The sequence below is a fragment of the Schistocerca serialis genome, chromosome 1 (genome assembly GCF_023864345.2).
Source record: "Schistocerca serialis cubense isolate TAMUIC-IGC-003099 chromosome 1, iqSchSeri2.2, whole genome shotgun sequence".
NCBI classification, from domain to species: Eukaryota; Metazoa; Arthropoda; class Insecta; order Orthoptera; family Acrididae; genus Schistocerca; species Schistocerca serialis.
The window spans coordinates 240,647,571-240,674,252 of record NC_064638.1 but is presented as its reverse complement, the minus strand read 5'-3'; the positions used below and the strand labels follow the sequence as shown (position 1 = coordinate 240,674,252).

At 44.7% G+C, this 26,682-nt stretch overlaps 1 protein-coding gene across 1 annotated transcript in view; it reads left to right on the top strand.

Annotated features, from left to right (window-relative positions):
• Window positions 1-26,682, top strand: part of LOC126466705 (inter-alpha-trypsin inhibitor heavy chain H4-like) — a 151,143-nt gene that overhangs the window by 43,937 nt on the left and 80,524 nt on the right. The window contains exons 5-6 of the mRNA XM_050096403.1: window positions 5,637-5,751; window positions 13,800-13,960. Of these exons, the coding sequence (XP_049952360.1) occupies window positions 5,637-5,751; window positions 13,800-13,960 (276 nt within the window). The remainder of the gene's footprint in view (window positions 1-5,636; window positions 5,752-13,799; window positions 13,961-26,682) is intronic.

Sequence of the window (26,682 nt, the reverse complement as noted above, 5' to 3'; positions counted from 1 at the left end):
GCCGGTGTGGGCGTGGAGGGGCTCCACCTCTTAAAAAAGAAAAGTTACGTTATGTGGGCTGTATTCCTTCAGGTGAACTTCGTACTTGGCGGGAGACACTACTTTATCGGCATCTTATCGGTACTCATTGTGGGCTCAGAACTGAAAAAGGGATGTGACGCGATCGGCGGGCGTACTAGAAACACTACCCAACACATCTGTGCAAAGCTTCATTCGATTTTCACAGTGGTTTCCGTTACGCGACCGATCGGAACTTACTTTCCGAACAGCCCTGTGTGTGTTACAAGTGGTCAGTTAATTGCTACGTCGGCGATGGCTACGGAGTAATTATAGTAGCTCCATCAGTCGTGTGTTGCAATGGTTATATCCTCTTACTTAGTATATTATTCGCCAGGTGGTAACTCGTATTGTCCTACGTGGCATTCCTTTAGTGACAAACTAGTCAAGCGTAATTGTTGCCATATAGACCGAAGTTCCTATGTACACTACTGGCCATTAAAATTGCTACACCACGATGATGACGTGCTACAGACGCCAAATTTAACCGACAGGAAAAAGATGATGTGATATGCAAATGATTAGTTTTTCAGAGCATTCACACAAGGTTGAGCCGGTGGCGACACCTACAACGTGCTGACATGAGAAGTTTCCACCCAATTTCTCATACACAAACAGCAGTTGGCCAGGGTTGCCAGGTGAAACGTTGTTGTGACGCCTCGTGTAAGAAGGAGAAATGCGTACCATCACGTTTACGACTTTACTAAAGACCGGATTGCAGCCTATCGCGATTGCGCATTATCGTATCGCGACATTGCTGCTCGCGTTGGTCGAGATCCAATGACTGTTAGCAAAATACGGAATCTGTGGGTTGAGAAGGGTAATACGGAACGCCGTGCTGGATCCCAACGGCCTCGTATCACTAGCAGTCGAGATGACAGGCATCTTATCCGAATGGCTGTAACAGATCGTGCAGCCACGGCTCGATTTCTGAGTCAACAGATGGGGACGTTTGCAAGACAACAACCATCTGCATGAACAGTTCGACGACGTTTGCAGCAGCATGGACTATCAGCTCGGAGACCATGGCTGCGGTTACCCTTAACGCTGCATCACAGACAGGAGCGCCTGCAATGGTGTACTCAACGGCGAACCTGGGTGCACGAATGACAAAAAGTCATTTTTTCGGATGAATCTAGGTTCTGTTTACAGCATCATGATGGTCCAATCCGTGTTTGGCGATATCGCGGTGAACGCATATTGGAAGCCTGTATTTGTCATCGCCATACTGGCGTATCACCCGGCGTGATGGTATGAGGTGCCATTGGTTACACGTCTCGGTCACCTCTTGTTCGCATTGATGGCACTTTGAACAGTGGCCGTTACATTTCAGATGTTTTACGACCCGTGGCTCTACCCTTCATTCGATCCCTGCGAAACCCTACATTTCAGCAGGATAATGCATGACCGCATGTTGCAGGTCCTGTACGGGCCTTTCTGGATACAGAAAATGTTCGACTGTTGCCCTGGCCAGCGCATCCTCCAGATCTCTCACCAACTGAAAACGTCTGGTGAATGGTGGCCGAGCAACTGGCTCGTCACAATACGCCAGTCACTACTCCTGATGAAGTGTAGTATCGTGTTGAAGTTGCATGGGCAGCTGTACCTGTACATGCTGTCCAAGCTCTGTTTGACTCAATGCTCAGGCCGTTATTACAGCCAGAGGTGGCTGTTCTGGGCACTGAGTTCTCAGGATCTTTGCACCAAAATTGCATGAAAATGTAATCACATGTCAGTTCTAGTCTAATATATTTGTCCAGTGAATACCCATTTATCATTTGCGTTTCTTCTTTTTGTAGCAATTTTAATGGCCAGTAGTGTACGTGGCCGTAATGTCTTTTGCACACACAGCCCTCCTTTTAACGTTCTGTACACGGTTTTGAAACAGTGTAAAATTCAGTTTAACTCTCCGATCGGGAAGGTACTGTCTGTCCGCTTTTAGGATGCATATTATGACCCAAAATTTACAGTTTTGACGAACCAGTCACACGTGTAGCAGACAGTTTAAATATTTCTACAGCGGCGGTTTTTCAACACGCCTGGCACTTCGTTAAGTTGCAAACAAAGTAATAATCTTTAAACCACGTAAGTTTGTGCTATTCAGTTGTATGGAAAAAAATTGGTTCTAATAACAACAATCACCGTCCACTCATTGTGCATTATCAATGCTCTTTATAGCACAACGAAGCTCGCAGTATTCAGCCAGTCTAACGTCTAGTTCAAAACGTGAGCGAAACATAATATGTCAGTCGTCTATGTTGAGTGTTCTTACATCTGACGCAGTACTAACACATGACAAAACATACTTGAATCTCTACACACCACATCGCACACGCTGATTATCTCTGTTGGACTGTTACTATCGATATCGTTCTCATATCACAGTTCGTATAACAGTTCTGCATACAACATGTGGTTTTACATGGGTCATTTAACAAAGTATTACAAAGAAGATCAAAAACAAGTTGCAATGTTTGCATATTCAATTAATAAGAGATCCTCGTATCAACATAAATATAGTAAAACATAGTTAAATTTCATAAAATAGAAAAAAAATTATTATAAATCATCAAAGACGGATGGTTGGTTGTTGCGGGTGGGAGGGGGGGGGGGAGGAGAAGTAACGAACATCACCAAATATCACCATTCGCTATGAGCAACATTCCTACGCACATAAATTAACGACAGTACACTGATTTAGCTGCTTGATTATCGTACGTGACTTCTGTTGTGGCACGTTCGTTTTTCTTTTTTGCGACGCTTGGTAAGTGCCAATTGCACGGTAAGATGAACGGTACAGACAGGAGTCGTGGTATGAATGCTGTATCCACAGTATTTGAAAGGCTCGAAAGTGAAGAACGTTCCCATTTTCGAAATATGGCATTTGAAGATTTCGGAAACTGAACCGCCACGCCAAGGAGGTCATGCAATGGCTGTAAGGGAAGTAATGCAAAGCTAGTCATCATTTCTGTATTAACTAATGCAGCTGAAGTGGCGTTTCCTTCATACAGAGTTGTTTCTCAACGCAATCTCCGCCATCACAGGATCCGACTGTCAACACCTCTTTGAGATACATCAGGTGGGCACTATTTTTTCATTGCTTCACAGCCACTTCCATCTTTAGTGTAACAGCAAAACGTTGCCCCTGAACACTACACTGTATTGGGAGAAACAGAGTTTGGAGGGTACGAAATCTAGGATCTGTACGGAATGGAGGACTACATACTACTGCCATTTGCCTGTTACCTGACTTGTTTTCGTTGAGGTATAACGTCATGGATTGCCATAGTCTCTGATTCTCGTGGGTCTTATTAATAATGACAAGTATTACTCTGGAATCTCTCAACGTGACGCGCTGTTCAAGGTGCGGGCATATTCTAGTAATTTCAGACCAATCACTAGAAATAACTACAATAATATGAGTATGACCTCACAATGTCAGCGAAAGTAATGTCTACCATAAAATCCTTAAAATCCAAAAATTCTAGTGACCATGATACTATATCAACACAGTTGATTTAACAGTGTGCCTCTGAGTTTAATGACATTTTAAGTTGTTAGTGTAACCAGTCTTAACAGTGGAACATTTCCTGAATAGTTGAAATGTGCTGAATTTAAGTCTTTATGTAAGAAATGAGATAGAGAAGCACCATCAAACTTTCATTCAACGGCACTTTTGCCCGCATTCTCAAAATTTTAAGCGTCTTCTTAACCATCTGATCACAAATAAAATATTATCCAAGTGCCAATTCGGATTTCTAAAGTGTTCCATATTGAGAAGGCTTTCTACACATAAAGTGGACGATAACTTACCGGTTGCTGGTATATTGGTATATTTTGTGATCTGTCAAAGGCATTTGACTGTGTAAATCACAAAATACTTTGATGTAAATTAGAATACTGTGATGTAACTGGAAATGCTGCAAAATCGTTCAAATCCTGTATCCCTGACAGAAAACAAAGGTTGTCAATAGGAAAGAGACGTATTAAGTTATCAGGGATCACCCAGCGAAAGCAATAACGTGTGGTGTCCTTTAAGGTTCCATCTTAAGGTCCTCACTTTTCTCGTGTATATCAATCAACTTCCATGCCAAGTTTGTTTTGTTTGCAGATGATACAAACATTGCAGTAAACAGTAAATCAAGTACAGCCTTAGGAAGGTTGGTTAATCAAATTTTGATGGACATTAATATATGGTTCCTAGCCAATTCTCTTTAACTAAGCCCAGAAAAAAACGTACTATATGCGGTTCAGAACTTGTAAAACGTTTCGTACCTGTATATGCCCTAAATGACGACAAGTAAACGGAAGAAAATTAATTAACTTTTTATACCTGTGATCCACAGTCATGTAGAACTTTATAAAAGACATCATATTTATGCCAGTGACTGTAACACTTTTTTTATTTCACGACTGCATTTTCGGCCTTAGGCCACTATCAAGTGAAGATGTTATGGCTATTAGGCTATGTCAACCTAAAATGAGCCGACACATTTTAGGTTGACATGATACAGAAAATGTTCGACTGCTGCCCTGGCCAGCACATTCTCCAGGTCTCTCACCAATTGAAAACGTCTGGTCAAAGGTGGCCGAGCAACTGGCTCGTCACAATACACCAGTCACTACTCTTGATGAACTGGTATCGTGTTGAAGCTGCATGGGCAGCTGTACCTGTACACTCCATCCAAGCTCTGTTTGACTCAATGCCCAGTCGTCTCAAGACCGTTATTACGGCCAGAGGTGGTTGTTCTGGGTACTGATTTCTCAGGATCTATGCACTCAAATTGCGTGAAAATGTAATCACATGTTAGTTCTAGTATAATCTATTTGTTCAATGAATACCCGTTTATCATCTGCATTTCTTCTTGGTGTAGCTATTTTAATGGCCAGTAGTGTAGTTCTGTGGATAAGAAGGTTTAATTATCTGTAAGTGACGAAATAAATGATCAAAAAATTAGTCTTCACACACACACACACACACACACACACACACACACACACACACACACACACACACACAGCGGCTGTATCGGGATTAGGATCCAATTCGTTCCATATGTGAGTCCAGGTTCCCAAACGTTGTCAAGGAAGAAGGTTGGAAGTCGTAAGAGAGGAGACAGTACTAGCACTTACTGATAAATTAAGTCAAATAGATAGTTTGAAAATAAATAAATACTATACTGAAGACTCTGTTGTCTCCGTCACGCATCAGATTCAGGCATATGGCGACACGTCAGATCGTAGTAGCTATGATGACAAAGTTCTATCAGTTATAGTGAAAAACATATTCCACAATGGAAAATATATTCCTAATCCTTAAAGTCAATAATAGCACCGCGAATTGTTGGATTTCTCATGACCACGAACTGTCACAATTATTGCAATACTTCACGAGAATTGTTTCGCCTCTTTTAAGTGATTAGTTCAATGCACGATTTTCCATTGCCTTATTTCTAGAGCCGCAGGGTGAATGGTAATAGCAATGGCGAGCAATAATAATATTATAATGTGAAACTGATAGTAGTGAAATTTTGTTACAGCAGGACTAAACAATGATTGCCAACATTTTGTTGTTGCAGCTCGTAGATGACCTGGCGGTGGAGGTGCGCATAGAGGAGCAGGCACCCCTGCGGCTGGTGGAGGTGCCCAGGTTGCAGGAGAGCAACGAAGTACTAGAGTCGCCGGACAATGACAGTAAGTCTTCAAAAATGAGGTAAACGTGAGTTTCAGCTTGGATGAAATGTTAAGGAATACTAAAAAACTGTTTTAGATTGATATATCTTGTTGCCCAGCAATTTCTTAGTAACTTTCTGTCACTGGGATTAACGCCAGAAAGATAATCTTAGTCTCAGAGCCTGAGTGATTACTTAGCACAGCACCAAACGACGGTGGTAAATCACATGCAGGGCTTCACAAGAGCCTGCTGTTGCCTTACAAATAAATACAACATCTTTGAGAATACACGAATTTTAGTGCACTCTACAAACTGCGGGGGCACAGTCATCAAAGAGACTGTGGAAGATAAAACGTAAGTAATAATACTGGTATGATACTCAACATAGGTGGAAGCGGACACTTGATACCGAGAGACGGTTAAGATAATACCGTGTATTATATGTCGTGCTGGATATAAAAATGCTGAAAGTGACTTGATTCTTGGTGCTGATGTAAACGCAAATCCCAATGGACACTAGGGCGTCAGTTACGTTTGTACCATTTTGTAGCTTCTTCGACAGACTGTTGCTCTTTCTGACGAAGCCAACATTGGACACAGATGAATGGTATCATTTTCATAGAGAATTAACGCTTCAAATGCGCTGAGAAAATTTAATAAACATTAACAGTTGTAGATTCGATTTAATATGCTCATGAAGGCAATATTCTAGAGTATGAAACTTCCTGGATGTTAAAACTGTAAGCTTCTATCGTCCATGTTGGAGAGTTTTTTAAGGAAACTGCGACTGTTTTGACAATAAATACTGAAGTAAAACAAGTTATCTGTGCCAGTTTTTATTTTCTCCTAAGACACGTTTCGAGAGTTTCTACTCTTATCTTCGGGTGGAAAATAGCGGTATATTGTTACATGTGTACCACTTGCATGCAAAATCATATTCGTAGGTGTATTGCACAAGAACATTCAGTTCACTTATGAATATGAAAATCAGAACTCAATAAACTTTCTGGACCTCACGATGACTAAAAAAAGAAATGAACACGTGCTTAGTATTTACAGAAAACCGACAACTACGGATGTAAAATATCCATACTTCTTCATGCCATCCACACACACGCGAATTAGCAACCTATAGATCCATGTTGCACAGAGCACACAAAATGCGATTAAGTACGGAAACGCTCCAAGATGAAGCTGGTGTCATCAAACAGATAGCAGCCGCAAATGATTTTCAACCTACACTCACAGAGAAAATATCTAAGAAAGTTAAGAAAGGAACGGATTAAAAAAGGAACAGGCAGAAACGTAAATAAGAACAACAAAAAGAAGACAACAGGACAGTATGCCTTCCCTACTTTGGTATCGTTTCACAAAAATGTGCACTAGCTGCATCCACCCGGTACACATGTGACAAGATATCGCTGTTTTCCGCCTGAAGATAAGAGTATAAACTCTCGAAACGAGTCGTGGGAGAAAATAAAAAGTGACTGACACAGATAAATAGTTTTATTTCAACTATTATTTTTATAACTATGCCGGACCGAGACTCGGACTATGTGGCTTTCTCTTTTGTGAGCAAGTACTTTATAGACTGATCTTATCCAAGCACGATTTAAGACCCGTTCTCACAGTTTTACTTTTGGGAATACCTCATCTTCTATCTTCCAAAGACAAAAGTCGCGAGTTCGAGTCTCGGTATGGCACAGAGTTTTAATCTGCTAGGAAGTTTCATATCAGCGCACACTCCGCTGCGGAGCGAAAAATTCGTTCTGTAGCAGAATAAATTACCTTTAGCTTTCACAAAAACATTCATAGCCATTCGCCGAGTCTGACAACCCTATTCTGAATACACGCTACAGCATTCACTGTGCATAGTTGATTGCCTGAAACCTGTGCTCACTATAACAAAAAAGTCCACGTTTTGGTATTACTATTGCATGACAATTCACTTTTCCTCATACACCCTCTACCTGAATAGTTTGCGAAATGCAGGGTTATACGTGTGGGCCGCCATCATCTGTTTTTATGAGATATCAACCAGTCGTCCGCCCCCGGTAGCTGAGTGGTCAGCGCGACAGTATGTCACTCCTAAGGGCCCTGGTTCGATTCCCGGCTTTGTCGGAGATTTTCTCCGCTCAGGGACTGGGTGTTGTGTTGTCCTAATCATGATCATTTCATCCCCATCGACGCGCAAGTCGCCGAAGTGGCGTCAAATCGAAAGACTTGCACCCGGCGAACGGTCTGCCCCACGGGAGGCCGTAGTCATACGACATTTACATCAACCAGTCTTCACACTTCGGCTTTCAATCTCGAGGTCCATTACATTAACCACATTTACAATTTGTGTTACAGTTCCCTGAAAACGAAAACGAAGTATTGGAAACCACTTTTCGCAGTCACATATTTACATGTTAGTTCTAAATGCATTTTGATAGACTGATCAAACACGTTTTCCGAGCGACAGTTGATTTACACAAATAGTGTTTGTAACTTGGCGGTTCCATTTTCCTTAGCATGATATTGCAGTTATCACTAACTTCGCAGTTTTCTTCTGGATGTCACTTAATTTATAATGAGGAGGCCACGTTGTTCCAGAAGTTTAAAGGATTTATCCTCACCAGTTATTGTATATGAAGTTTTTGAAATCTCTCATGGATAGGAAGCACTTAGCGTCTCCTATGGAGGGTGGCGGATGGGAAGGTGGGAACCATCAGTTTTATACCAGGATTTCGCTTGGCCATAAGTTCAGCTCTCTTCCAATCTACTACATATCTCCCTGTGACCAGGATATTGTTGGAAATTGCTGCTAGATGGAATGTGGCAATGGGAGGCCCCTGAAGCAGAAGATGGTTGTTGTACTGGCTGGTGACCTCCTGCTTTGCAAATGTTTGGCAGTGGAATTGTCGAACTACCTTGTCTGACTTCTTCCAGCTGCTGTCCCTCGTCTGCGTTGGTTGACAGAAAATAAGGGAGCTGCTGGTCGACGAGAGTGACGTGACCAGGATCTACAGTGTCTTAATGATATTTATTACTTTTGAATGCATTATGGGAACAGCAGTGATCAATGTCTTATAAATAATTACTATTAAAAACAGTCTTGATCACGATTTATTTAACAAGGTGACCGGTTTCGACCACTACTGTGGTCATCTTCAGACCATTGAGTAGGAACCTCTTTCAGTTGGAGAATCAGTGATTCTCCAACAGAATCACTGATTCTCCAACAGAAAGAGGTTCCTACTCAATGGTCTGAAGATGACCACAATAGTGGTCGAAACCGGTCACCTTGTTAAATAAATCGTGATCAAGACTGTTTTTAATAGTAATTATTTAATGAAATTTGTCTCAGACATGTCTTCAAGACCACTGACTTCGGCTGCCAACTGCAGACAGTCCCTGAGACGACTTGCAGTGGTTGTAACCTATCTCGTCTGCATTAGAAGGTCTTCGACGCTCTCCACGATGACTCATCACTAACACGTAGCATCATCAGGTGACTCGACCAGTTCTGATAGCAGTTCCGATTGATAGTGTCCTTAACCTTAGACCAAATTTGATTTAGTTGCTGCTTGGTTTCCCTGTGTCGTCTTTGCTAACATTCCAAGGAAATCCTATTTTTCTCGGTTATTATCACAACCATGGAGTCATCTGTCGAGAACAGACTGGCAGTTCCTGACATTCTGTTGGTGTTGCGCTTACTTTGTGAGATGGCGAACTGGTCAGCCGATATCAACCTATTAAGGTGCAGGTACTGAATTCAGCACCCATCGAGCTGCGCATTGTACTCCCCTCCATTCTGTGAGAAAGTTGTCCAGACGCTGGTGTGATGCTAGTCTCCTGTCAACATTGAGATCGAAAATGATGGGCACTTGACCCGAGCTCAGGGTAATCTGTATGCTAACGTAGATAATATGGATTAGTCTCTCGATAATGCCTGCATCAAGGAATTCTGGTTGGTTGCCAACAATGAGATACATCGTAGGCTCGTGAGGGTCCATAACGACAGTGTTGTGCCTTTCCACTGGAGCAGTAGTCTTCCATTTCCGATAGTAAGACTAGTTGGATTCATTAGGCCTCTTGGTCGATGATACGCTGCCACAAAAAATATATATAAATGACCTAGTAGATAGTGTCGGAAGTGCCATGCGGCTTTTCGCGTATGATGCTGTAGTATACAGAGAAGTTGGAGCATTACAAAAATGGCAGCGAAATGCAGGAGCGGGCCGGAGTGGCCGAGCGGTTCTAGGCGCTACAGTCTGGAACCGAGCGACCGCGACGGTCGCAGGTTCGAATCCTGCCTCGGGCATGGCCGTGTGTGGTGTCCTTAGGTTAGTTAGGTTTAAGTAGTTCTAAGTTCTAGGGGACTGATGACCTGAGATGTTAAGTCCCATAGTGCTCATAGCCATTTGAACCATTTTTTTTGAAATGCAGGAAGATCTGCAGCGGATAGGCACTTGGTGCAGGGAGCGGCAACTGACCCTTAACATAGACAAATGTAATGTATTGCGAATACATAGAAAGAAGGATCCTTTATTGTATGATTATATGATAGCGGAACAAACACTGGTAGCAGCTACTTCTGTAAAATATCTGGGAGTATGCGTACGGAACGATTTGAAGTGGAATGATCATATAAAATTAATTGTTGGTAAGGCGGGTGCCAGGTTGAGATTCATTGGGAGAGTCCTTAGAAAATGTAGTGCAGCAACAAAGGAGGTGGCTTACAAAACACTCGTTCGACCTATGCTTGAGTATTGTTCATCAGTGTGGGATCCGTACCAGGTTGGGTTGACAGAGGAGATAGAGAAGATCCAAAGAAGAGCGGCGCATTTCGTCACAGGGTTATTTGGTAAGCGTGATAGCGTTACGGAGATGTTTAGCAAACTCAAGTGGCAGACTCTGCAAGAGAGGCGCTCTGCATCGCGGTATAGCTTGCTGTCCAGGTTTCGAAAGGGTGCGTTTCTGGATGAGGTATCGAATATATTGCTTCCTCCTACTTATACCTCCCGAGGAGATCACGAATGTAAAATCAGAGAGATTCGAGCGCGCATGGAGGATTTCCGGCAGTCTTTCTTCCCGCGAACCTTACGCGACTGGAACAGGAAAGGGAGGTAACGACAGTGGCACGTAAAGTGCCCTCCGCCACACACCTTGGGTGGCTTGCGGAGTATAAATGAAGATGTAGATATGTCCTTGAGATAGGCCATTGATGACTCTAGTAGCCTCCATGTATTACGTTGGAGTATATTGTTTCTGACGATCTGCGAGAAATGTGTGCCTGTAGACTGAAATTCCTCCAACAGCCGTTGAGCTGTCCATCTGGTAGCAAAAGTAACTGACTGCACACCCATGCACTCCAGACCTCAAGTAGGTCCCCCTCACCATAGAAACATCACAGCCTTTTCATGCAAGAATTACAGAAATTCCCCATCCTGTGTGTGGGGGCTACTGGCGTTAGACACAAATTTAGACAGATTTAGGCCTCTCAGGCTATGGACCATAGAGATGTTGTGACTATAATGTGGTGATAGGCCAGAAGACCTCCTCGTTTGCAGCTGTGCTTTGCTGTGGAATGATCTATAGCAGTTGTTCCATAGAAGTCAGAGGCGTCTTGAAGATTACTATGACGTCTGAGAACCTGTCTCGTGGAGATGCTGCAGTCCTGGAATTCTTCTTCCTCAGCTGTAGTTAGTTCTATTGATGTTACCACTATCAGCGGCGCAGGCCTGACGGTCTCTTACGTTAATACCTGCCTGACGGCGCTGCCTCTACCCTTGAGCTGCAGAAATGCTCGTTATTGCATCATGTCTGTCGGACAGGGACGGCAGCCATCTGCCTGCACCGAGACCGACGCCAACTTGTCACAAGACCTGGCCAGACAGAAACCAAACTAGTGGTGCAGCTCAGCTGGAGGACTTTGGTGTACAGCAGCAACGGATGCCATACCATTAAAGAGCGGATGACTCAGCGACTGCCTTTGCTGTGTCAGCTGTCAACGTGAAACCGACTGAAACCTCATTAGCAGCTTACATGTGTAGCGCAATTTGACAGATTTGTTTCCCGCCGCCGCTGACTCAGATGCTATTGTTAGAACATGGCCAACGAGTGCGCCGGCAGGTACACTCAAACGCCACAGCCGGCGGCGATTGTATATTCTGGGACAGGTTACGCTCAGACGCAATGGCAGTCTGGTGCCCGCAGCGCTAAAACCAAACTCTGTATGATCAATACGATACAAGAACTAGCAAGGAAATGTGGCCTCGTCGTCACGGCTCAAGACCTTAAGGACACAGACGCACGTCTCGGCATTAGGCTGTGTGCACCTTCTGGCGCATTTGACTTCGTTATCACACTGGAAGATGAAGCTGCAGCGACGAGAGGGAGATCTGTTGTACCGCGGTACTTACGCCAGCTGCTAATGCTGTTTCCGTCACTTCAACGTTGTGACAGATAATACAGCAACAGCAGTCATTACAGCGAACTTTCTTGCCTGTCCCACTGTCATCCACTGCGGTTTCATCTATGCTGTCGTGTTATGTTTAGTCTTGCCAAGCCTTTGGATGAAACAGCATTGACATGGTAGTCAGCTGGCCGAGGGTTAGGCATCTCAGATGCGTGCCTGGGGGCACCTGTCATGGCGCTTCGGCGAGGTTACGTCCCTTTCCCGTTGATAGGTGCGGTTGCCTTGCTGGTGGCAACAAAACTGGCTCGTGGGCGAATGGTCGATGAGTTTGCGGCTACAGAACGCAAAACTTGTCTTCACGTGGAGGTACGCTTTAAGCAGACGCAGTCACGATAGCTAGCCGGCCTCTGTGACTGACCGGTTCTAGGCGCTTTAGTCTGGAACCACGCTGCTGCTACGGTCTAAGGTTCGAATCCTGCCTGGAGCATGGATGTGTGTGATGTCCTTAGGTTAGTTAGGTTTAAGTAGTTCTAAGTCTAGGGGACTGATGGCCTCAGATGTTACGTCCCATAGTGCTCAGAGCCACTTGAACCATTTCACGTTAGCTGGACACGTTTTCCTGGCCGCAGCGTGTGCAGAGAGATGACCGTTCCGTTTTGTGAGCGTAGTCATGTTTGGTGTATTCTCCAGCGCATTTTATGCATCGTGACAGCAGGGGCAGCGACATGCGATGCGGCCAACGACCTGACAGTTGTAGAATGTTTATCTGCTCTCCTGCTGCATGAGTTTTCGGATCGCTACGACGTGCATGACGTGCTAGATGTCACGGTTGTAGGCTATAAATCTCGCTACAACGAGCGCCAGTGGCGCCTTTTTGCGCTTTTTCGGTGAGGGTAGGCGTGTCACAGAGTGCAGGTCTCACCAGTGACCGATGTCCTCAACCAGCTATATGCTCCAAAATGAATTTATGCAGTAGAACACAAGATACCATTTTCAATAGATTCTTCACCTTATGCAAAAAAAATTGCAGTATGGCAGCAGCTGCCACTCTCCGAAAGCTGTAGTCACAGTCCTGACGTTTTCACCCAGTCTCGGTGAAACCTTACTAGAAATAATTCTCCCTGGGCCTAATAGTGAAGCCTCACTGCCTATAAGCTGCTTGAGAAGTTTGTAACTATCTCCGGCAAATTAGAAGAAGACTGGCAGTGGCTTTGTTTCGTTTGTGGGCTGTTCAGCTTTCCAGCGTGGTACAAAGATCTGTGCGAAGCTATCTTCATCTGGTGTACGCTTTTGTTCCAAGCTCTTCGCCTTTGTCAAACGTCCCGACGAGGAAGGCATTTGGCGAGCCTCACGCAGGGAAATGGGCAGGGACACGACTGCAAGTTAACAAAGCAAAGTTTGCCGTGAATCCATCCGCAACGTGCTTGGTGACAGTCTTACTGGATGACATCGCTAACTCGAAAACTGTGTGACGGACTGACGAGTTATTTCAGCCTCTCGGTGAGCCAGCCGGGCATTCCTGTGTACCTTAGGGGCTAGGCTTCGGAACACCTGCATCATTCGCAGCTGTAGTCAGTCAATTCAGGTTTACAGCTCCATCAGTGTATAAGCAATGCTAATTAGGAAACACGTAGACTAGAAGTGCTGAGTGTTAACCTGTTGCAGCGGACCCCCTGGCTCGCGTCGAGCGACCCACGCCGTCGTCTGCCATCGTGCGCTGGTCGCCCACAAAGGAGGAGCAGCGGCAGCGGGGCGAGGAGGGCGTCTCCGGCCAGCTGGTGGTGCGCTACGACGTGGACCGCGACGCCAGCCCCAACCAGATACTCGTGAGTCTCCACTCTGCTCGCTGATCTCATTAATCACTATTTTTCCTAAACAAATCCCACAATTTCAGGCAAGAAAGTGCATACTAACCTCTGTGATGTGCTGCTATCGAATTTGACAATTTTGCTTTTTTCTTCCTGATATATGCGATTTTTATTTACGCCTGTTGCAAGATACACTACTGGCCATTAAAATTGCTACACCAAGAAGAAATGCAGATGATAAACGGGTATTCATTGGACAAATATATTATACTAGAACTGACATTTGATTACATTTTCACGCAATTTGGGTACATAGATCCAGAGAAATCAGTACCCAGAACAACCACCTCTGGCCGTAATAACGGTCTTGAGACGACTGGGCATTGAGTCAAACAGAGCTTGGATAGCGTGTACAGGTACAGCTGCCCATGCAGCTTCAACACGATACCACAGTTCATCAAGAGTAGTGACTGGCGTATTGTGACGAGCAAGTTGCTCGGCCACCATTGACCAGACGCTTTCAATTGGTGAGAGGTCTGGAGAATGTGCTAGCCAGAGCAGCAGTCGAACATTTTCTGTATGCAGAAAGGCCCGTACAGGACCTGCAGCATGCGGTCGTGCATTATCCTGCTGAAATGTAGGGTTTCGCAGGGACGAATGAAGGGTAGAGCCACGCATCGTAACACATCTGAAATGTAACGCCCACTGTTCAAAGTGCCGTCAATGCGAACAAGTGGTGACCGAGACGTGTAACCAATGGCAACCCCTACCATCACGTCGGGTGATACGTCAGTATGGCGATGACGATTACACGCTTCCAATGCGCGTTCACCGCGATGTCGCTACACACGGATGCGACCATGGCGATGCTTTAACCAGAACCTGGATTCATCCGAAAAAAAGACGTTTTCCATTAGTGCACCCAGGTTCGTCGTTGAGTACACCATCGCAGGCGCTCCTGTCTGTGATGCAGTGTCAAGGGGAACCGCAGCCATGGTCTCCGAGCTGATAGTCCATGCTGCTGCAAACGTTGTCGAACTATTCGTGCAGATGGTTGTTGTGTTGCAAACGTCCCCATCTGTTCACAGAGGGATCGAGACGTGGCTGCACGATCCGTTACAGCCATGTGGATAAGATGCCTGTCATCTGGACTGCTAGTGATACGAGGCCGTTGGGATCCAGCAGGGCGTTCCGAATTACCCTCCTGAACCCACCGATTCCATATTCTGCTAACAGTCATTGGATCTCGACCAACGCGGGCAACAACGTCGCGATACGATAAACCGCAATCGCGATGGCTACAATCCGACTTTTATCGATGTCGGAAACGTGATGGTACGCATTTCTCCTCCTTACACGAGGTATCACAACAACGTTCCACCAGACAACGCCGGTCAACTGCTGTTTGTGTATCAGAAATCGGTTGGAAACTTTCCTCATATCAGCACGTAGTAGGTGTCGTCACCGGCGCCAACATTGTGTGAATACTCTGAAAAGCTAATCATTTGGATATCACAGCATCTTCTTCCTGTCGGTTAAATTTCGCGGCTGTAGTACGTTATCTTCGTGGTGCAGCAGTTTTAATGGCCAGTAATGTATATCACAGAACAACGGTGGTGGCAATCGAAAACCGGTGCTAAATAACGGAAATGAATCCAGTATGGAACTAGTGATTTCCAAGTGTCTGAGTTGCAGTCGGGTTCATGTTGTCGGTTTACTCTCACTATACTTCAGTAATTTACCAATTGTCTTCGTCAGGTATCACGGGAAGATGTCGATGCTCCCTGTTTGTACTCCAACTTAATTGTGACTGGAACACCCTCATACTGCTCTAGCTATTATTTCCAAGCGCCAATAAACCATATAAGAGAGACAGAAATATAATTGTATTCTGCCTATGATTAGATGCCTCTGTGAATTTTTTAACGGGAATTATTTTACCATCGCATGCATAAGGGGCGATGAAGAAGTTTCCGTTCAAAGTCCGATCAGTCTAGAATCGGTATGGCAATCACGCAAAATCACCGGGAGCTTTCAGGAAAATCATCTAACCGACGCAACACGTTCAGGATACGCGTCTGGTAATACACCGTGATCTGCTGCGCGGAGAAGTTTGCATCTGCCTGCTGTACATACATGTCCATTAGGAATGTTCGACACTCCAAGGCCTTTCTTAAGGGACTGAAGATCTAAGAATCACATAGAGAGAGAGATCAAGACTATAGGGTCGGTGCTCGAGTGTTTCCTATTTGAGTTGACGATATGGGGACGTGTTTGTTTCATATACACTCCTGGAAATGGAAAAAAGAACACATTGACACCGGTGTGTCAGACCCACCATACTTGCTCCGGATACTGCGAGAGGGCTGTACAAGCAATGATCACACGCACGGCACAGCGGACACACCAGGAACCGCGGTGTTGGCCGTCGAATGGCGCTAGCTGCGCAGCATTTGTGCACCGCCGCCGTCAGTGTCAGCCAGTTTGCCGTGGCATACGGAGCTCCATCGCAGTCTTTAACACTGGTAGCATGCCGCGACAGCGTGGACGTGAACCGTATGTGCAGTTGACGGACTTTGAGCGAGGGCGTATAGTGGGCATGCGGGAGGCCGGGTGGACGTACCGCCGAATTGCTCAACACGTGGGGCGTGAGGTCTCTACAGTACATCGATGTTGTCGCCAGTGGTCGGCGGAAGGTGCACGTGCCCGTCGACCTGGGACCGGACCGCAGCGACGCACGGATGCACGCCAAGACCGTAGGATCCTACGCAGTGCCGTAGGGGACCGCACCGCCACTTCCCAGCAAATTAGGGACACTGTTGCTCCTGGGGTATCGGCGAGGACCATTCGCAACCGTCTCCATGAAGCTGGGCTACGGTCCCGCACACCGTTAGGCCGTCTTCCGCTCACGCCCCAACATCGTGCAGCCCGCCTCCAGTGGTGTCGCGACAGGCGTGAATGGAGGGACGAATGGAGACGTGTCGTCTTCAGCGATGAGAGTCGCTTCTGCCTTGGTGCCAATGATGGTCGTATGCGTGTTTGGCGCCGTGCAGGTGAGCGCCACAATCAGGACTGCATACGACCGAGGCACACAGGGCCAACACCCGGCATCATGGTGTGGGGAGCGATCTCCTACACTGGCCGTACACCACTGGTGATCGTCGAGGGGACACTGAATAGTGCACGGTACATCCAAACCGTCATCGAACCCATCGTTCTACCATTCCTAGACCGGCAAGGGAACTTGCTGTTCCAACAGGACAATGCACGTCCGCATGTATCCCGTGCCACCCAACGTGCTCTAGAAGGTGTAAGTCAACTACCCTGGCCAGCAAGATCTCCGGATCTGTCCCCCATTGAGCATGTTTGGGACTGGATGAAGCGTCGTCTCACGCGGTCTGCACGTCCAGCACGAACGCTGGTCCAACTGAGGCGCCAGGTGGAAATGGCATGGCAAGCCGTTCCACAGGACTACATCCAGCATCTCTACGATCGTCTCCATGGGAGAATAGCAGCCTGCATTGCTGCGAAAGGTGGATATACACTGTACTAGTGCCGACATTGTGAATGCTCTGTTGCCTGTGTCTATGTGCCTGTGGTTCTGTCAGTGTGATCATGTGATGTATCTGACCCCAGGAATGTGTCAATAAAGTTTCCCCTTCCTGGGACAATGAATTCACGGTGTTCTTATTTCAATTTCCAGGAGTGTATATTCTTCGTTCATCGAAGGACGTCTACCGGTGTTCGTCCTCAGGCAGCCAAGAAAAGGAAAAGAGCACGTTGTTCCTGTTTGGACGCATTTGGTAATAACGTCGCCATGGTTCAGGTTTCCGTTTTTATCGCAAGCAGGTCGGAGAGATACGAATACCACACTAATTCCTTGCCTAGATATCGGTGCTTATATACCCACATCGGGGTCACACTACATTGGATACACGCTGCAGCAACACCCTCGAACGGAAACATTTGATCGCCCCTATACAGTCTAAGACAAAAAGAAAGACACACCAGGAAGGAATTATCTGAACGGGGTGGAAATTAGTGGATGTGATGAACACGTATAAAAAATAGTTACAATTTCAGAAAATTTCTATGATTTATTCAAGAGAAAGAGATTCACAATTGGAGCGAATCAGTAACGCTTTGGTCCCCCTCTGACCCGTATGCAGACGATTGTTCGGCTTGCCATTGATTGACAGACTTGCTGGATGCCCTCCTGACAGGTATCATGCCACATTCTGTGCAGCTAGAGCGTTAGATCGTCAAAATCCCGAATGGTTGGAGGTCACTGCCGATAATGCTCCAAGCATTCTGAATTGGGAGATATTTGTCGATCTTACTGACCATAATAGGGTTCGGCAAGCACGAAGAGAAGCGTTGGGAACTCTCGCTGAGTGCGGGAGGGGAGTTTTGCTGAAATGTAAGCCCAGGATGGCTCGCAGTGAGGACCAACAAAACGGGACAAAGAATATAATCGACGACCGATGTGCTGTGAGGTACCTTGGATGACAACCAAAGGGGTCCTTCTGTGAAAAGAATTGACACCCCAGGTTATCATTCTTGGTTGTCAGGGCATATGGTGGGTGACAGTCATTTTGATATTCCACCTCTATATGGGGCTCATCCAGACACATCTTCACAGGTCATCGGGCTCGTTTCTAAGCGGAACTCATCAATAAAGACAATTCTGGGCATAAGATGTGTCTGCAGGCGGCCCAGACAGTCGTGGGATACCAGCCAGACTGTCGCCCAACATACTGCACGAGAAGCAGGAGTGATGGTCTGGGGTGTCATTTCATTTCATAGCAGCACCCCTTTGTTTGTCATCCGCCGCACCTTTACAGCACAACGGTGCGGCGACGATATTTTATGCCTCGTTTTGTTGTTCTCCTTGGCAAGCCATCCTGGGCTTACAATTCAAACAGATGCTCGCCCACACACGACGAGAGTTTCTACCACTTGTCTTCGTGCTTGGCAAATCCTACCTTGGCCGACGAGATCACCAAATCTCTCCCCAGTTGAGAACGTCTGGAGCATTACGGACAGGGCCCACCAACCATTTCGAGATTTTGACGATCTAACGCGCCAATTGGACAGAATTTGGCATGAAATCCCCCAGGAGGACATCGAACAACTCGGTCAATCAATGACAAGCCAAGTAACTCATGGCATGGAGCTGGACCAAGGTGTTAGTGACTTTCTCAATTTGTGGAGCTCTTTCTCTTGAGTAAAACATTGAATGCCTCTGAAATTGTAATCATTTGCTTGTCTGTATATGTACGAGTACATCACATCTACCGATTTTCGTTCCATTCGGAAAATTCCTTTGTAGTGCGCCGGAATTTTTTTCCTTACCATGCATTTAGGGTAAATCACGGAATGGCAATTTTGGCTTTAAGTCATTATGAAATGGTTTAAGTAGTGAAACAAGGCAGAAGTTAACATGAACAAAGCAATGAAACGATATGAACTTGTATGGCTTTTGTCAGCGTTACGTACGCCGTCGGGATACACTGATAATCAGAAACAAAATGACTATCTCTTTTACAGCATCTGATTCACCGTAATACAGCAATGATTCCACATGGCATGGATTTGGCAAGTTGTTGGTAATCTTCCGTAGGTATGTGGCACCAGAAATCTATGCGTAGGTCACGTAGTTCCCGTAAACTACGTTTGCGGCCGCGTACATGGCAACTGATAGTGTTCTAGATGTGTTCTGTTTGGTTCAGATCGGGTGATTAGCGTCCAAGATATCTATGTGACTTCACTGTCACGCTCATCGAAACACTGTAGCACTATTCTGGTCTTGTCATTTACCTTGACGGAAGAGGTTATTACCGTCAGGGAAGATGGTGGTGGCCTGTAATAATGTCCACACAGCCCACAGTTCTCATGACGCCTTCGATTACTATGACAGATCCCACTGATGTCCAGGTGGTTTTCTTCCACAGAATAGTACTACCCGGCACTAGCCTGCGCCCATAGCGTGGTTGCATGTTGAGAGCAGCCGTCCGCTTGTATGGCAGCCTCTCCAGACACGACCATCGGTCTGGTGAAACAAGAAACTTGGTTCATCTCTCCAGACGACAAATTTCCATTGATCCGCCATCCAATCTCAATGATCCTGTCCTACTAAAATCCTAACTGACGATGTCGTAGGCCAAGATTGGAGCATTTAGGTGTAGACTGCTGAACAGCCTATGATCAACATGTGCGCTGGACAGTGCGCTCCAGAACACTTGTTCCTGCACCAGCATTGTACCCTGCTGTCGGATCTGGCATAGCTATCAGCCTATCATGGTTTATAGAGAGAGCAAGCCTCCGATCTCCACGTTCTGTAATGATGCGTGAGCGTCCTGTACCTTCTCGCCTACTGGAGCCTCCTCCGTCCTTTAACCATTTTCCATAAGTACTCACCACAGTAGCACCTGAACGACCGACCAGACTCGCTGCTTCAAAGATGTTCGTTCGTAGACGCTGGACCACAACAATCTGCCCTTTGTCGAAGTCACTTATGTCAAGAATGTCCACCTTGGCGATTCATATTCTCACTATGATGGTATCCGATTCGTCTCTGCTCCGGTTGCATACACAGCTGGCAATTGTTGTGAAGGCGTAATCACAGACAATCATGGACGATAGCCACAAGGAGTGGCCGTGCGGTTTGAGGTGCCATGTCACTGATTGTGTGGCCCCTCCCGCCTGAGGTTCGAGTCCTTACTTGGGCTTGGGTGTGCGTGTTGTTCTTAGCATAAGTTAGTTTAAGTAGTGTGTATGACTAGGGACCGATTCCTCAGCTGTATGGTCCCTTAGGAATTAACAAACATTTGAACATTTGACGATATGACAGTACATACATAATAGAGATGGAAAGGTATGTTTATAACAAAATATAGTATAGCTTTCACCATATGGGAAAGCAGTATAATGAACACAAATAACTTTGATGTTGGGCACAGGTCAGACTCCAGACATAAAAAAGCCAATGATTACGCCCTCCTCGTGCTCTAATGCACATTTTGCACCTGTTATTCGTGCTGGCTGCGAAACTGCTAAGGGATCCTTGGGGGAGATTGTTCAATTCTTCTCTCGAGGCCGTTTTTAGTTCTTTTACGACTCGGGAAGGTATTTTCATTCAAAAACACGACTGCCAAGAGCACCCCTAAACAAACGGACACGACACAGAATAATCTTCATGCGGTGATTTAACGGTACTTCGCACAAAAGATATGCAACACTGTTGATCCATGGTACATAATGACTACGCACACCATAACGTGCTGCTTAAAGCGGGACTCTCTTTCTCCACACTAGCTAGAATCACTTGCCACAGCGAAGCGGGATTCGTTGGAGAACATCACTCTGGACCCCAACATGCTCCCTACACCTGCGAACCCTTTCTCGATGAAGGCATAGTTGAGGTGGAATCTATTTAACTGGCTACTGAGCATACAAACCGGTCTGGTTTAATCGCCGCAAAATGATTCTGAGAGAGATACACTACCGGTAGTGGATGTAAGATCTGAAGCGATCTGCCTACGAGTTACATGTCTGTTACTTTTCGGCACCAAGGCCACGTATCGATCCTGTTTGCAGTGTGGTGGTCCGTCAGAGACCACCGGCACGCTTTTGCAAAGCACTTTCACTTTCAGCAACCTGTCTTAATACGATAAGCGCATTAGCAGATGGACAACATCCACACCGCCCTTTGTTAGCTGATCCACATCATCCACACCATCCTCTGTCTCGTTATAAAATTTCACAGTCTCACACTTCTCTTTTGGATGTTGTTCATCTAAAGAGTTATCACGATGCATGGCACATAAGAGTACCACACACTTGTTTTTCTTCGGCGAAAAACTAATCAGTGTCATTTCTTTTGCAAATACAAATGGACTTAAAATTGTCTACTTTTATGTGACGTCATCTCTTTCGGAATTTTTCTTTTATTCACCCTCATTGTTCCCATAACAGTTCGGTTCTTACTCAAGAGACAGTAGCATTTTTACAATACCAGCAATATTTCCGCCAAGAGTCATTCTATGGTAAGACCCAAAATTTTCTCGAGTGGCTCACCCTGTTCTCTTCTTGTGCCGTATACACAATCCCATTAATGGTATAACCAGTTTCAGCCTGGCACATCCACAACTTTTTCATTTTATACTTTTCAGGCTTATTTGGCATATATTTCATGATACGGGTTCCGTTTAGTGGCCATTGTGGAGTTTTTCCTGCGCTATCCTATAAACATTTTCCAGATATAGCTTATAACAGCATGCTTATCAGTTTGTAAACTAGCCTTTCTTGTTCCTTTGTCAAAAAATCTAATGAAAATTGTTATTTCTTCAAACTACCTCACAGACATTGCAGCCCTATATAAAGGATTGGAAAACTTTACCACGATTAGTTCCCTAACTGGAACATACCAGCCTTTATCTGCTGCAATATGAAGCAAAATTCCCCAGAAGGTGACCATTTCTTTTCTAGTTACAATGTACCACTTTATTTCTCTTGATACACAAACTCTCATTGCCTCTAGGATTGTGCATCTCACAATTTCGTCCACAACGGCTACAGGAATAAATAAATTGCAAGCATCTTTGAGTAGGTAAGTGATTACGACCCTTGCTGGTCCTGGTATATATTTCAACAAATTGTGTGCAGGCGTTTTATTTTGCACTGGATGGGGTTAGGGGGTGTGCGGGTGCTTTTACTCCATGGCATACGATTTGGAACAATATATATGTTAGCAGTTTCACTGCTTATTCGATCAGAGGCATTATGACTTCCATCATCATCATCATCTTCATCGCAACCACTACCTCCTCAAAAACTACTTTGTTCTTCATCCAAAGAGTTGCATGGTGCTGCCTAAGGAACATCTTCATGGTTTTCATCCAAAGCAGTACTTATGTCTAAAGTAAATCGTCATCTTCAGTTACCCACTGAGTAACAACTGATACAAAATTTGAGCTTGAAAAACGTATGCTATCTTCTTTCATGCTACATTTTTAGATGTAGATTGCAACATTCTGTCTGAAAAAGAATAATATGAAGAAATGATCTAAGTACTATCTTCTTCCATGTACTGCTGTCCATGTATTTGTTTAGTTTTAAAAATGAGCCTTAACTTTCTTCCAAATGAGTCTCGAATATCAAATGCAACACTGCTACGTAGCAAAGAAAAATTCATAATTGCAATAATCAAAGTTATACTTCTGAAATTTGTAGAAAAAGTGCTTAAAAGGCTTTCTAAATATACTCACCATTGTATTGAAAAAGAAAGAGAGAAAACGTTTTGACCATTAAAAACATAAAGATAAGTATTATCGAAAGTTGAATGCTTTTATCGAAAATTGGTTTGTAAAATGTGTATGAAAACACATCAAAAATTTTTTATATTGGAAAAATATTAAAAAATACTGAATAAATTGTAACGAACTTGAAATTGAAATTCAATACGATCATTTGAGAGAACTTGGTGCATCATCGTTCTGCGGTTTTTGAGTTTTGAAACAGGCTTATGCCAAGAACCTAAAATTTAACTGTTATATTTTAATATTTTAACAAGTTGCAATATAAGCCAGATCTCTCATTTTATACTTATCCGTAATCCTCCTATCTGAAGTTCATCGCCCTGCAAATTTACCTTCTTATCTTAGGACAGGATCGTTCTCGATAGAGCGTTCTCTATTTGACGCATTTGTAGAACCTCGAGAAGCTTTCAGAATAGTAGGCCTGGGAAAGTGTCCGTAACGACTAGAAACAAGTACCGAACCATGTTCGGTATAAAGAAAATTTGTCATCGAGCCATTGTGGCCGCTAATATACTTAGCCTATGCTTGCCGTAAAAGCGCCACATTGTGAACCACTGCATAAGAATCTGCCTTCCCTACAGCGTTTCGGAACATATAACGTTTACAGCAATGACTGTCAATTAGAACTCATGGAAATACTTTTTCTGCCTCGCAGGTTTGCAAAAAAAAAAAAAAAAAAAAAAAAAATTGTACAAGGTACAATATACTGCGCCTACCGTAAGAAAGTAGACTTCACAATGTTAAATGAATATTACTCGCTACCAAACCGCACTGTGAAAGAACAATTTAGTGATCAGCAGTATAAACATTCACACCGAGAATCAGATACGACGAAAGCAAAACGCAAGGCGTAGGGGTCCGTATTTCTTCTAGAGAGAAACGAAATCTTAAATCAACAAATAAATTACTGAATTCATTGTTTATTGCAATCGATTCAGATTTACGCTTTAATAAAAACTCTTTTAGACGTCAGACTTCAAGATAAATGTACAGTGGAATTTGTCCTTGTTTTATTTCACAGTGAAAAATTTCACTTTGTAGTGCACTTTCTTTCAACTCCATTAACAGGGATGATCCAAATTCCCGGGAGAGGTGTACCGTCGCATCTTTATTGTCATACATTTTCTGTGAACCGAATTCCGAGCTACGTCGATGTTCCAGATCATTCTCGGAATACAGCACAGTGCTTCCACATGGCAGCCTTGCAGTCGAACTCCGACTTCTTGCCTTCTCCTACATCAAGACTGCTCCTTTTACATAATCCCTTGACATTTCTCTGAATGTTGTCCCTTGTTACTTGGCAAGTACAAAAACAAAGTAGTTGGCGCGCGCTCTTCTGCGTTATGTCGTCTGTTTCTTCTTCTTTCTGGGCGTTTGTACAGCACTGTAGGGGGTCCACGTTTCTGGTTCCCTGTCTCCAGGTCGCATCATCTCGTGCTTAATCAGAGTGGACACTCGCTTTCTTGAGGACTCCATCGAGAGTATTTAGCCAACATTGCCTCGGTCCCTTAACACATCTTTTACCGTCGATTTTCGATGAAAACGCCCGTGTTACTATTGTTTCTTGATCTGATCGAAGTAAGTGTCTATACAATTGTAGACGTTTTTTCTCCATTTTATCAACGATATGTGCTACTCGGTATTGCCTACAAATTTCGTCATGGATTACGTAATCGCAAAGTGTCAGGCTTGATGTCCACAGAACCATTTTGGTTTCAATTACAGCAAGTCGTTGCTCTTGTTCTTAAGTTGCAGGCCAAGATTCGCCACCGTAGGAATATTTTTGACTTGCGTCGATTCGGATGATTCTTAGCGATCACAAATCACACCATTCACTGTACGCCATTTAAATCATGCATTTCTAAGAAGATTTGTGACTTCTGGGACGAGTGAGTTACCGTCAGCGATTTTTGACACAAGATACTTGAAGATGTGTGTCTTTGGCTGATTTGTACCGTCGCTCTTGATGGTGTTATTTGCACAAGCTGATTAGTATTCGATCTTCTTTACATTGAGGCTTATTACAGACTATTCAGGGCGGTTATTCTATACTTGGAGCTTTTTTTGAAACTTGCTCGAGACTTCAGCAGCAGTAGAACATCATCAGCATACAGCATCGCTCAGGAAGCTGATATCTGAACATATCTGGCGACCGTGTCCGTTAATTGTAAAGAAGTGAAGATGGAAAAGAGCAGATCCATGATAGACAAATAAGAAAACTGCATAAAATACTCGACTTTTACTTTTACGGTAGAGTACCAGGACGCATTCAAAAAAATGTTCAGATGTCTGTGAAATGTTATAGGACTTAACTGCTAAAGTCATCAATCCCTAAACTTACACACTACTTAACCTAAATCATCCTAATGACAAACACACACACCCATGCCCGAGGGAGGACTCGAACCTCCGCCGGGACCAGCAGCACAGACCATGACTGCAGCGCCTCGGACCGCTCGGCTAATCCCGCGCGACAGGACGCATTCAGTTTGATCTTCAGGTACTTGTACTCTCGGAGGGAAAACTTTCGAGAGTGCTGGTTTGGTTCCCGTGTACCAAGGTGCACAGCTTTTATAAATATAAATTTAAACAACCAGTTACATGAAGCTTCCTGGCAGGTACAATCTGTGAGCCGGACCGAGACTCGAACTCAGAAGTTTTACCTTTCATGGGATAGTGCTCTACCAACTGAGCTACCAAAGCACGACTCACAGTCCATACTCACAGCTTTACTTTTGCCAATACCTCATTTCCTACCTTACAAACTTCACAGAAGCTCTCCTTCGGAATTCGAAAGATATGCACTCCTAGAAGGGAGGATACTGCAGAGACATGGGATAGCCACAGGTAGGGGGATACTTCCAGAACGAGATTTTCAATTTGCAGCAGAATGTACGCTGATATGAAATTCCGTGGCAAATTAAAACAGTGTGCTGGTCCAAGAACCTGAAAGAGTTATATGTTTGCACCTGTTACTATCCTTCAAAGTAGTCACCAGAGTTTTGTAGAAACCGTTGCCAGCAATGTGGAAGGCGTGGTATACCGTTAGCAGAGCCTGTTCTGTTGATGGTGCGAATGGAGCGGTCTACTGCCAGTCGAATCTCTGGAACAGTTCTGAAGCGAATTCTACGACGTGGTTCCTTCATCTTCGGAATCAAATCAAAGTCACAAGGGCCTAAGTCCGGGCAGTAAGATGGATGGTACAGTACTTCCCAATCCCATCGACTGAACGGAGCAACCACAGCTTGCGCTGTATGCACCCGCGCATTCTCGTGCAAAATGATGGGTGGGTTGCGCAGAAAGTGAAACTTCTTGGCAGATTAAAACTGTGTGCCCGACCGAGACTCGAACTCGGGACCTTTCCCTTTCGCGGGCAAGTGCTCTACCAACTGAGCCACCGAAGCACGACTTACGCTCGGT